Here is a 12,202-nt window from a genome sequence, read left to right as displayed (position 1 = left end):
AAAGATTTTATGAGCTCGTGTTGTGCTTCCCAAAAAGAAATGTAAGAAAACGAAAGGTTCCACCGAGACTTGAACTCGGGTTACTGGATTCAGAGTCCAATGTCCTGACCACTAGACCATGGAACCTCGAACACTCACGCCATCAGTTTATTATTATACATCATTTGACAAGCCTCTCATTTTCTATCCGACATTGTTAAGTGCCGCTTAGGCTTTCAACGGATATCTGTAGTAATTGAATGTTAGGGCAAGAAAAGACTCCTTTATTTTTTTCTTTTATTGCTATACCAGGTAAGATATAGCAATAAAAGAAAAAAGAAGAGTCTGTTTTACAATCTTAATAATGAAAGTTAATAAAGATTCTCATTTTTCAAACTTCAGCTTGTCCTAGAGTAAGTTGTTTTTAAATCCATGTAATTATATTTGATTTCTGTTGAATTAGGTTGGAATTTGTTTTTAAATCAGTTCATGTCATGATATTAACTCTAAAAATTCATTAGGCTTCGGCAGTTGTTCCGAAAACAAAGAAAAGAAGTATCACTAACTCCTCTTTTTTATTGTGAATAAAAAAGGGTATGTCGTAGACCAAGTCTAATTTTTTCTAATAATAAAATATATGTTAAAGCAATGCCAATATTTTTAAATAATTAAAAATAAATTTGGGTTATTAATTTAACTAAGTTCAATAAGATCATTTAATTTAATAATATAATTTTAAAAAGAGAATTGATAGTAAATAAAGCAAACAAAAAAATGATAATAATTAACTATAAATAAATGAGCTACCAATATCATACTCGAGAGGAGAAGAAATAAAATTTTGTTGAAAACTCATCATCACTTTGTCATGGATACCACCACATCACCAGAAAGAGCTCACCGAGATGGTTTCTAATGTCATTGCGAAAGGCTCCATGTTGAAAACGAAAGCAGCCGCACATGCCGTCAGAGTAAAGACTCGGAAAGCAAACCAAATAAAATATCATGAAGTGAGTATCTCATATTTATATTTAATCAATTAGTCTAATTTAGTTTAAAAATAAAAATTATTTTAAAAAGATAAATTTAACAAAGAATAACAAATAAAAGACTCAAGATAACTCATGTTATTTTCAAAATTAGTGAAAAATCATATAGAAAGCAAATAAAAAAATATAGAGCCTAACCTCCAATTAAATAAATATTAAAAGATGAAATTGAAAAAACATGAGTTTTTTAGTACAAAAATAAGCAAACCTGAGCAAATCTTCTAAACCTGGATTATTCCCCCAAACTTGTAACTTGTGAAGTCCTACACCCGAGCTCAATCAAAAAGCTCAATTCCCAACCAATTTAATGTTGAAGGATCAAATCAAAAAAATATATTAATTCAAAAAATTTATCAAAGTAAAAAAAATAGTAATTAAAAGAATGGAGATCAAATCTAATAGGAAAAAAAACTTGAAGAATGATGAAATTGTGAAAAAAAATCAATTTTTAAAAAATATCTCAAATAAAACAAACAACAATTAAAAGAATGCGGATCAAATCTGGCAAAAGAAAAAAAATTGAAGGATGATGAAATTGAAAAAAAAAATCTAATTTTACAAATTATTTCAAATACAAGAAATAGTAATAAAAAAAACATGGATCAAATCTGAAGAAAAAATAAATTGAAGGATTGCTTTGAGAATTTAAAGTGTTAGACGTGGAAATCGATGATAGATAAAGGAAGGGAAAAAAAGAAAATGGTTGTTGGCATCAAATTGAAGGTCAGTAAGCCACATGTGCTACCTATAGATGGAGAGGCCATTGAGATGATTCAAATGCTGCCTCTAAAGCCATTGTTTGTTTGTTGAATGCCCCCTAACACGTCCCATGAATAACAAGGACACATTCTACACGTTGACGTGTGCAATGCACACACCAACTAGTTTTTTTTAATAATACTTTATATTTATTAAAATATTAAATTGTTCCTCAATTAACTTAATAATAACAAAAAAACAACCAGGATGAAAACGCAAAAAAACCATTGAATGCTAGTTAAAGAAATTTTCCTTATAAAGGTAATTTTGTCATTTGCCATGCTTTAAAAAGTGAAAATTAAGAAAAGCCTTTAGACATTAGTTAAATAAGTTTTTATTTTAAGAGTAATTTAATCATTTTATTGTGCTATAAAAAATATGAAAAAAATCAAGGTATCCCTAATTAATATGATAATAACCAATAAAACTTGAGCAAAAAATTATATTACCCTCAATACCAAGTTTTAATGTTACACTATTCCAATTCATAATATATAATAAATTTGGGTGTACAGCTGAGCACTTTTACTTTTTTTTTTAATTCTAATATTCATGGTGAAGTTGGTTTGTCTGAATTTTTTTGAGAAAAAAATATCTAAACTCAGATCATGTAGAAAAAAAAAGTCAGCAAAATTATTTAAAATAAACCTCTATTTTAACCAAACACTTTCTTTAGTGTAGATACAATTGCAGGCCAACCTCCAGGACAAACCAACCAAAGTATTCTCCAAATAAATTATTACAAAAAGGTCCCTCATTATCCAGGTCCTCACCCTCCTCCTGAACTCTTGCGGGACAGAGATGGAACTGCTCCCACCAATTCTGGAAAAGGATCGACCAATGGGATAAATCCTTACATGGTGATTAGTTCAACATACAAGAACCGAAAGTACATGAACAATTCAGAAATGTCATTCCTAGTCAATTAGCACGGTTAAGGCAAGGCTATATTGAACATTTAAGCTGCTCCAAATCCATCGTCTTCGGGATCTGCTCGAACATGAAATGCAAATCATTTTGATTTTTAACATCTAAGCGGAAAACAAAAGGTATAGCACAACAGGACACTAAGGTAGAAAGCAGAGATTGAACGCAAGCACAAGTAAATTGCTTCCCATCTACTCATCTCGCAAGTTGACTTCCATGTTTTCTGGCAATCCCAGCACAGAAAGATGAGCATGGGTTCATTTCTCATTTTTATCCTTCAATTACTTCCTCAAATGATGATACAATAACAACTTTGCTATGGATGTGTGTATATGTTATCTGTGTCTAAGGAATGAATTGGGCGAAATAATTACAGAACTAAAAGCCGAGAGAAGAACAGAAATGAAGAAAATTGAAATGATCTTCCATGAATTCATAAAGAAAATTCGAGAAACTGGCTCTTGCTAATAAATACCGCTATTTTGCAATTAGTATTTGAGTTATCACTTGAGTATCATTTTACTTCTCTCTTAATTCATGCATGCACAATCTGCTGGTCCACCTCCGCATCAATGATCATCACTGAACTGTGATGATGCACCATGTACCACCGTCCATCATGGAACTCAAAGACATTAGTTACGTTAAATGGCCCGTTGTCCATCTCAACAACGTACGTTTTCATGGTAACCCAAGCCATGTCAGTCAGCACACGAGCCCTTACATCACGAACCTGCAAGTCCAATCCTTGCTCCCAATTAAATGCAAACTGCCAACTCTGTATTACAGCATTATACCTGTATAGGTCAAGCACGTCTCAGCTCTAAGCTCTGTTCAATCAAACATTAAAAGCAAACAAGTTTTGAATACTGCATAAAATAAGTCACCAATACAATAAATAACCTCACTATTTTAATTCTCATTTTTACTTTATTTGATCCAATTGCCATTTCATCAACTTGGAATCAATGCTAGGTGATTAAAGAATAAAAAATCCTATGATTATCTCTCCTACCATTTCATTAATTGACAAGTGTAAAACTGCATCCAAATATACTTGTGCTTGAGGTGACTCGCTCATACTATCTAAGAAATCATCTCCTGCGTGTTGATCACTTCTTTCCAATTACCATGACTTCAAAAGTTACAAAGGCAAATTAATTTTGGGATATAATAGAGTTCTCATTCCTAACATCTAGTTCCTATTTTAAAATCCGGTTTCCTATATTCCTTATCAAATAGGATGAGAGAACCTCACCCCTCATCTGCTTTTCCAATGGATGCGAGTACATCTCTAACATTACTAGTTTGTTCATATTTACTCTACCAAGCCACATATTCCCACATCTACCAAATTCCTGTAGCCCAAGCTAAGCAGATTGATTACTCTGTCAAATAATGAAAACATATATCAAAATTCATAACCAAGTCAAATCAATATATGCATCTTCAAAATGCAAGAAAAAAAATTTATATCATAATAGAACAAATCACCACAGTATTTCTATTCAGCAATAATTCATCACTACCATATAAATTGGTTACAGGACAACTATCATCCTATATAAATCCTCCTAGGCTCCCCAAATGCATTAACCAGGATAAATGTCTTTAAAGAACAGTTCCTATAAGTGAAAAGTGTGAATCCTCTGTAAATCAAAAACAACTATTAGGAAGTCCCCCATGCCTAGGGATTTCCAGTTAACAGCAGGACATGGGAAAAAAGATCACAGGAGGATGCCACTAGAGAAACATTCAATAACTCATAAATACATTAAGTACTGCAAACTGCAGGAACGTTATAAACCTTTTCTGTGGTCATCACTCGAAAACATAAAAATAGTCTTATTAGCTGAAGTTAAGATAAATGATCATACCCTGAAAAATTTTCCCCAGATGCATGGGTGCACTTCACATAATCTGAATTAAGCCATAATTGACTCATTGCTTGAAGAGACCTTTCTCTAATGATGTTAAAGAATTCTGTATTGACATTCACAATGGCTCTTGTAACCGCATAGTAAGCCTTCCACCCAATAACAGGAGTCACACTACCTTGTTCCAATGTAAAATCCTAACACAGCAAACACAAAAGAAAAAAAATAAAATCAATACACACAGTAAAAGGAAAATCCCCAAGCAATAAAATCTAAAAAGCAACTACTACTAAAACAAAAAGAAAAAGATCTACACTTTGAATCCACATTTGCAACCTGGTAAATCCACATTGATAGGGAAAAATTTAAATCGAGGATACCAAAAAAAAAAAAAAGAAGAGAAAATAGGAATGGCAGAGAAGAACTTCCAGAATTTTAGGGGAAAAAAATCAAGAAATCCTTAAGAGGAAATCAAAATGCAAAGCAAAAATGAAGACAATATTCCTAAATAATGGTAGGGGGATGATCTCATAACAAATAAAATTTAAACCTTATAGCAATAATTTGAGATTTGAATTATTTCATGGAATAACACTCAATATGTGACTGAGCTAGTAACGGTACCACGTTTTCCCTCCCTAAAAAGAATGTTCCAAATGCCCTTCCTGGGCCTCCCAATTCAAAAGTTTCTCTACGGCTGTAGCTGCTATGCCGCCTTATCATCCAGGTTAGGGGATTTTAATCTATAGTTCTTCAACATCTACAAGTTCTAAGAAAGAGAACTAAACTATAACACTCTTTATTCCCCAAAACGCATGATATGCAACAAAATGATCTTCTCACTTACATAAAATCCAACAAAAAATATAGTGTCATACAGCACTTCAATCAAGAAAAACACCTATTTTACAACGCATATAAGAAAATTCTGAAACTAAAACCCTACATTACTACTTGTTAATGCCAATCACATTTACACTGATTCCCTATTTCTCCAAATTTCACACTATCCCCACAATTAGCCAAATCAGCAACAATTTCACCATAACCAAAACACCAAATTTTACTCTAAAATAAACCCACAATCACAATCACAATCACAATCACAGCCGCTCCCAAAAATTTAAGAACAAAAAAATTTCACGCCAAAATGCAGCGTATTCCACAGCACAAGAATAAATGCACTTACAATCTATAATCAATAATAAAATTAACCGAACAATCTAAAAATTAACAAAAATGAAAACCTTATGATACAGCGCCTTCCACGCATTATCATCATTAGCAGCTTTACGCATCAATGAATTAGTCATCGACAACCTACACAAACTTGGATAATCCAAATAACTAAGCGCGTGCGTTGTAATCTCCGGCACTAACTGCTCCATCATCGAAGCTCCGGTCTGCTTATCCACCACCATATCCTCCGCCGCACCAACACCGTTCACGTACTTCCCCGCCGTAACAGAATCCTTACTATTATCACTTCCAATCTCACCGATACAAGAACAGCAACACCTGCAGGTTCTCGTCTTGGATGTTGATGCTGCTGGCGTGGATGAATGGACGGTGAGTTTCGACTTGGGAGATTTTGATCGGAGAGTGAGGAGAGCAAGTGAGAGAGAGAGGAGGGTAAGAGATGAGGCTATGAGGAAAGATTCAGAGAGAGTGAAATTAAAGGCAGTAATCTCCATTTACAAGACATGAAAGCGAGTGAGATTTCACAAATGAAGAACATGAAACCGTATTTTTGAAAAAATCAGTGCCGTTTTATTTGAGAGGGTGGTGTCGTCTTGGTTTTTCATGGAAACCCTAGAAGAAACGGAGTCGTCGAACTCTTTTGTTGCAGAGTAGAGAGTGAGGGAGGGATGGGAGGGGGGGGGGGGGGGGGGGGGGGTCGTTGTGAGTCGCGACTCGTGTGAGTCAACTGACTGGGAGAAACTCGATCGCGTGGGAGTGGGTGCGTTACTAATGGTATACGGGTAATTAATAATAGATTCAAATGATATTACAGTTGATTTCTTGTGCTAAATAACTAATATATTTTCTATTTTGTAGAATTTTGAGGAAAAAACTCGGTGGCCTGCGAACTCGGTCTTTAGTCTGCGTTAAGTTTTAAATTAAAAAAAATTACCTGATTTTCTAATAGTTTAATTATTATTTTATTTTATCTTTATAGTTTTGAAAATTACAATTACGAAACTTTTTTTTAACAAAATAGTTCAAAATACTTACAAAATTACCTTTCTTATATAAAATAATAACTAAATAGCCACTACAATTTTAATATTACAATGTTTTCATCAAACTTATAATTACTACTTTATTGTTAAATTAATATTATAACTTTATAAAAAATTAGAAAAGAGTTAAAAAAAATAAAATTAAATCGATTCAGCTGCAACCACACAATAAAATGTAAAAACAAACTAATCAAGTCAATCTTCGACATAAAGTTAACAAAATAATTCAAAATATTTATAAGATTATTATTATATTTCAAATACAAGATTGTCATTATATTTCAAATAATAAATTCTTATAATATTAATATTACAGCTTTTTCATCAAACTTATAATTATTATTTTATTGATAAACCAATAATATAAATTTACTAAAAATTAGAAAATACCAAAAGTTTTTCTTCCTGCCAATTCAACTACAACCACACAATAAACAGTAAGAACAAACACACTAAGAGAGTGTTTAATACAATTTTTATTTTTATTTTTAGATATTTTTTAAAACTATTTTTAGCTTGAAAAAATATTAAATTAAGTTTTTTCAGTGCATTTTAATAATTTTAATGTACTAATATCAAAAATAAAAAATATATAAATAAATTTATTTTAATATATTTTTAAATAAAAAATCAATTTTAATTTTAAAAATTACTCTACACCGTAATCTCAAAAACCTCCTAAGTTAATCTTAGATGTAAAAGCAAAGTCACTTACAATCCTTATCTTCAACGCAAATACAAGGTCATTTACAATCCTTAAACTATTTTCATATATTATTTAAGAATATGTTGTAATTCTTAAGTTTTACATTAACAAAATAATTTTTGAAATTCAAAAACTTAAATCCTTTAAATAATTAATTTTTGTATTAGCTTTAAATAATCTTTTAAATTGCATTACCAAACACATGACGATCAAGGCTCTTCATTGTAGCAAAATAAAATTTTAAAGATTCAATTTCAAATTAAAACAAATATTTTATTTCCCCCCTAAAAAATAACATTTTATTTCAGCTTCCCAACTTAATCTTTGATTAAAACTAACATATTTGTTATAATTTATTTACATATATAATTATCAAATTATTTTATTAAATATATATATCAACTTTATAGTTAAAGATAATGCCCACATTTTTTTTTTCTAGCATTGAAAAAAGAACATTACTATATATCCCACAGCATAGGGCGTAGAATCAAACTAGCGTTATTTAATAAAAAGAGAGATATACCACGATGTCATGAAGTTACTACACCTCCCGTGACCGAGTCCATTCGTGTTTTTCGTGCTAAAAATACCGTGAAGCCCACCATCACTGTTTTAAGGGAAAATACGAGTTTTTTTGGCTCTAGACTACGTCCTTTGTCTCAATTCTTGTTCTTACGCATGACATTTTGAAGAAATCAAAGAAAAATGTCACATTATTCACTACCATAACTTCATTCAAGATTAAAGAAACAAGAAAAGATAATAACAGCATGCTTTACATTGATGTAAAAGCTATAGTTACGAAGAGGCAAAAGCCAAATATCAACGAAGTATCTGATTTTCTAGAGCTACAAAAGTGAAGACTACGCGCACAGCAAGAAAATGAATATTGTTATGGTTCCGTTGATATCACAACCCCGAAGCATTGCATTAGCGGACTCTGATGCTACAGGAAAAAAAATCGAAGCTCTACCTACCGGTTCTCAAGCTACGAAGAAGGGACTAGCTGGAGAGTAGTGTAACGAATATTATCATAGTGCTGCTAACTAGTATCATTATCCAACCTCTTCTAGTCCGGCATGCCTTCCCCAAACATGATGCTGCTCTTAAGAATTTTGAAACTTTTGCAGAAACCAGCATGGCAATTGAAAAGCACACAAAAACAAGACTCCTGGCTAGCACTGCGAGTTCTTTACTTTCCAGATTTGCTTGATCGTTTGCAACCTTTTCAACGTCCAATCTGTGAAAGGAAAGAGAGGGGGTGAAACAAATGGGAAAGCTAGTCAGCCAGCAAAGCGAAAGCAGCACACAGTAAATAAATGGTAAAAATTTATAAAACATGAGCTAAAAGCGACATAATACTAAAAGTAGAGGATTGGCAAACTATTGTAGATTATCATCTAGATGGTCAAAGTACAAAGGATTATATAAACAGGGAACAGCATAGCATGTAAAAGAAAATGCTTGATGTCTTTTTCCCTTTGGAAAATGGATTAGGTAAGACAACTTGAATCAATCAGAGATAGCAGACATTCAGGAGATATAATAACCAAAATATTTGAAAAGATGTTCATGAATTTTGACTATAAGATAGATGTTTCCCACCTTAGCCTTGTATTTTCTCTAACCATTGCATCCATACTAGATGAAACACCAGCTTTCCATGATTCGAACTCCATGAGCACTTTATCCTGAAAATGAGAAACAAAACGAGGGTTAGGCAATCGCAGAAATTTCTTCTCTTTGAAAATTTTGGAAGTTTAGCAGTACCGTGTTCTCCTTCCATTCCATGAGATCTCTAATTTCTGTTCTGCTCTTCTCCACAAGCAATGAAATCCTGAATAGCTCTTGATCAAGCTTTGGCAGAATATCTCCTTTTCTCTGATTCATTTCTTTGATATACTCCTCGAGCATGGTTAAACTTAGTTCAAGCGACTTCACCTTCTGCATCAAGATCTTTAGAACAGTGTCGCCTGGTTTTCTGCTAATTAAAAGCTGTCTAACTCCAGTTACAGGATTAGCAATCATGTTTATACTCTCAGGATTCTTCTTCACACTGGGATTGGATTGTTGAATACCATGTATGTTCTCTGTCTCCATACCAGCATTATCACTCCCGTTGTGAACTTTCCCACTATCTTCCTTGTCAGCCAGACTTAATTCTGGCTTTGAAGGTGGGGCTGCAGTTGAATTAGGCTCTGGCAATTCATTGGGAAGAGGTTCTTCGGATGGAACAAAGAAATCTTCAAGCATCTGCTCAATTGCATCTACTCCATATACCTCAACAACACTCAACGTGCAGTAAAATTCTGACCCGTAATGACTTAGTAAATTCAACTTCAAATACCTCACCCATTTGGGTTCAGGCAGCTTAAAATCTTGAATGTGCTTCACATTTGCAGCCACAAAATTTCCCAATTGTGTCCAAGTTCTAGTTGGATAGGTCAAACTTCCTGACAGTTCAAAATCCTTGAAATTGGAGGAATAGTGTTCGAAATTTGCTATTTTAACGACATCAACCAGTGTCTCCTCTGAAAGCTCAATCACAACAAACTTCTCTCTCGTGAGACAAGGGTTTCTCAGGTACTTATCATGATCCTTCCCCAGTATGTTACATGCTCCTTTAGCCTCCTTATTGTACACAAGCACCTTTGCACCCTTAGTCACAGAGGCATAGTTGTACTCTTTTCCATCAGGCTCAAGCCGGTGGGTGATGTTAGCAAGCTGCTTGGGCATCACTTTGCCTTTTTCTTGTTTTGTTAAGTTCCGGTACTCGTCAAAGTTGAGATAAGTCAAATGCTGAAGTCTCCCACTAGGTAGTTCTTTTGGTTTAACTGCCTTCACTTCTTCTGGATTCTTCATTATTAACCCTGAAGAACCATACCCTAAAGCACTCAAAATTACTTCTTCAAATCTATTTGTCTCTGGGAGTGGGCACCTCTGATTTCTTGAGGCAGTATGAACTGTAGCATTGTTATTGCTGGTAGATAAATTGACCCCTAGCAGAATTCCATTTGTACAATTATTGCTTCTATTGGCATCACGTGAATATGTATCACCGCAAAGAGTATCTTTGAGATCACTGGAACAAGGTATGCTACTGTCATCAAGAGTCAAATTCCCTGAAAACGCATAATCAATATGTCAATTGAATATCATGCATAAAATAAATGGCCAATTTAGCACCCCTATTGAGAAAAACAAATCTTCGAAGGAACAGACCCTAAACATAAAAGTGCTAGAACTTAAGTTGACGTTCCTGCACAATTATGTGGTCAATTAAGCAAGTCGTGATGAGCAGGTTCATTATCATAGAAACTAAACAGCAGAAACTCAAAGGCCTCATCTTTTCCATCAATTTTCTAGGCAATTAATATGTGTATAAAAAGACAAATAAAATGGATTTGCTAGAAATATAAAACAAAATAATGGGTTGTAACAAAAAGAAAGAAAGAAAAATGGAGCATGAAAAACTTCCAAAAACAAAAAAGATCAGCCCTGAAAATAAATATCACCTTGATTTCCAAGACCAATGCTAAGTCTAGCACAGAACAAGAAGAGAAGATAACAAAGTAGGAAAAGCAAAGAGAAGCGCAGCTCATACAAACTTCTCCTTCTTGAATGACCGTTTTTGATTTTGTTGTTTTGACAAACAGTGGCGTTTGAGACTGAGAACCCTTGTCGAGTTTTTTTCATGGCTCTTCGATGTCCTCTGTCTCCTCTCCTTCGAGGTGGGGGATGGTAGTGGTTTCCGACTCTGCTTCAGACTGTCACATGAATGAATCTTTGGAGTTATTACAAGATGTCTCTCAATCTTACGGGAACCAACCACTTGCCACTATGCTGCCATTTAAAAGGCCGCGTAATTCGGGGTCTTTTTTGTTTACCAGACTTGTCCTTTAACCAAGATTTTGTTAATTGTTAACGGCCACTTCCAAGGGCAAACTTGGAAGATCATTTCATGAGTTTTTTTTTGGGTGATAATTATCCCAGAGAGAGAGAGAGTCTCTTGTGGATGCCCGCCTTGCATGAGCTAATCGGCGTACCAGTAGGGAAGACAACGGGTTTGACTGGTTTTTTTAGTGTATTTGCACACCTACATCCATCATTAGACACGTGGATATCCAACCCGACTCAATTTTATTTTTACTTTTTTTTTTTATGAAATCACATCATATTAAATCTTTGAAAATTAAAACATAAAAATTAATATATCTCAAATAAAATCATTAAACAAAGTCCACAAATACCACACAATATATATATATTAGTCATGAAAGTATATTTACTAAAAACCTTGTAGCCACTACTTTGTAATTAGAGAAAATAACACTCTTCAAATATTGATCTTGGTGTTATAAAAATAACTTCAATATAAATTATTTCAACATCATTGATATAAGATATGCTTCTTTTTCTTCTTTTTTTTGATATATAAGGTTTTTTATGCTAGTTTACACACACGAACTAAATTTTTATATCCCGAATAAAATTTATACCCTATAGTCTGTAGTCTGCAATGTTACCAAGTAGAGAAAGATGAACTGAAGATTACATAGAAAACATACTTCTTAACCCCATCTATTTTAGCAACTCAGCCAGCAGTGTCCGACAGGAAATCGAGGCCAATAATACTATTTTGAACCTGAGTATCATGGA

At 33.4% G+C, this 12,202-nt stretch overlaps 2 protein-coding genes and 1 non-coding gene across 4 annotated transcripts; all 3 read right to left on the bottom strand.

The window, feature by feature from the left end:
- Window positions 1-54: 54 nt before the first annotated feature.
- On the bottom strand, window positions 55-126 carry TRNAQ-CUG (transfer RNA glutamine (anticodon CUG)). The gene has a single exon. It is a non-coding gene; the product is annotated as a tRNA-Gln (tRNA).
- A 2,991-nt stretch (window positions 127-3,117) lies between these two features.
- On the bottom strand, window positions 3,118-6,533 carry LOC7497856 (F-box protein SKIP8). 2 transcript variants are annotated; one of them, XM_002303622.4, is made up of 3 exons: window positions 5,839-6,533; window positions 4,592-4,788; window positions 3,118-3,511 (listed from the first exon to the last, which is right to left on the bottom strand). In XM_002303622.4, the coding sequence occupies exons 1-3, from the start codon at window positions 6,283-6,285 to the stop codon at window positions 3,250-3,252; spliced, it is 906 nt and encodes a 301-aa protein (XP_002303658.1). In that variant the 5' UTR covers window positions 6,286-6,533; the 3' UTR covers window positions 3,118-3,249. The 2 variants fall into 2 exon arrangements, with proteins under 2 accessions (XP_002303658.1, XP_024452592.1); XM_024596824.2 differs by lacking the exon at window positions 3,118-3,511 and adding an exon at window positions 3,553-4,102 and having other exon boundaries at window positions 5,839-6,495.
- A 1,768-nt stretch (window positions 6,534-8,301) lies between these two features.
- Window positions 8,302-11,465, bottom strand: LOC7465325 (SUN domain-containing protein 5). The gene is made up of 4 exons (XM_002303621.4): window positions 11,059-11,465; window positions 9,314-10,665; window positions 9,149-9,234; window positions 8,302-8,783 (listed from the first exon to the last, which is right to left on the bottom strand). Exons 1-4 carry the CDS (start codon window positions 11,237-11,239, stop codon window positions 8,546-8,548), a joined length of 1,857 nt encoding a protein of 618 aa, XP_002303657.2. The 5' UTR covers window positions 11,240-11,465; the 3' UTR covers window positions 8,302-8,545.
- Between the last annotated feature and the right edge of the window lie 737 nt (window positions 11,466-12,202).

This window comes from Populus trichocarpa, chromosome 3 (genome assembly GCF_000002775.5).
Source record: "Populus trichocarpa isolate Nisqually-1 chromosome 3, P.trichocarpa_v4.1, whole genome shotgun sequence".
Taxonomy (NCBI): Eukaryota; Viridiplantae; Streptophyta; class Magnoliopsida; order Malpighiales; family Salicaceae; genus Populus; species Populus trichocarpa.
This window is presented reverse-complemented; position numbering and strand designations above follow the sequence as displayed.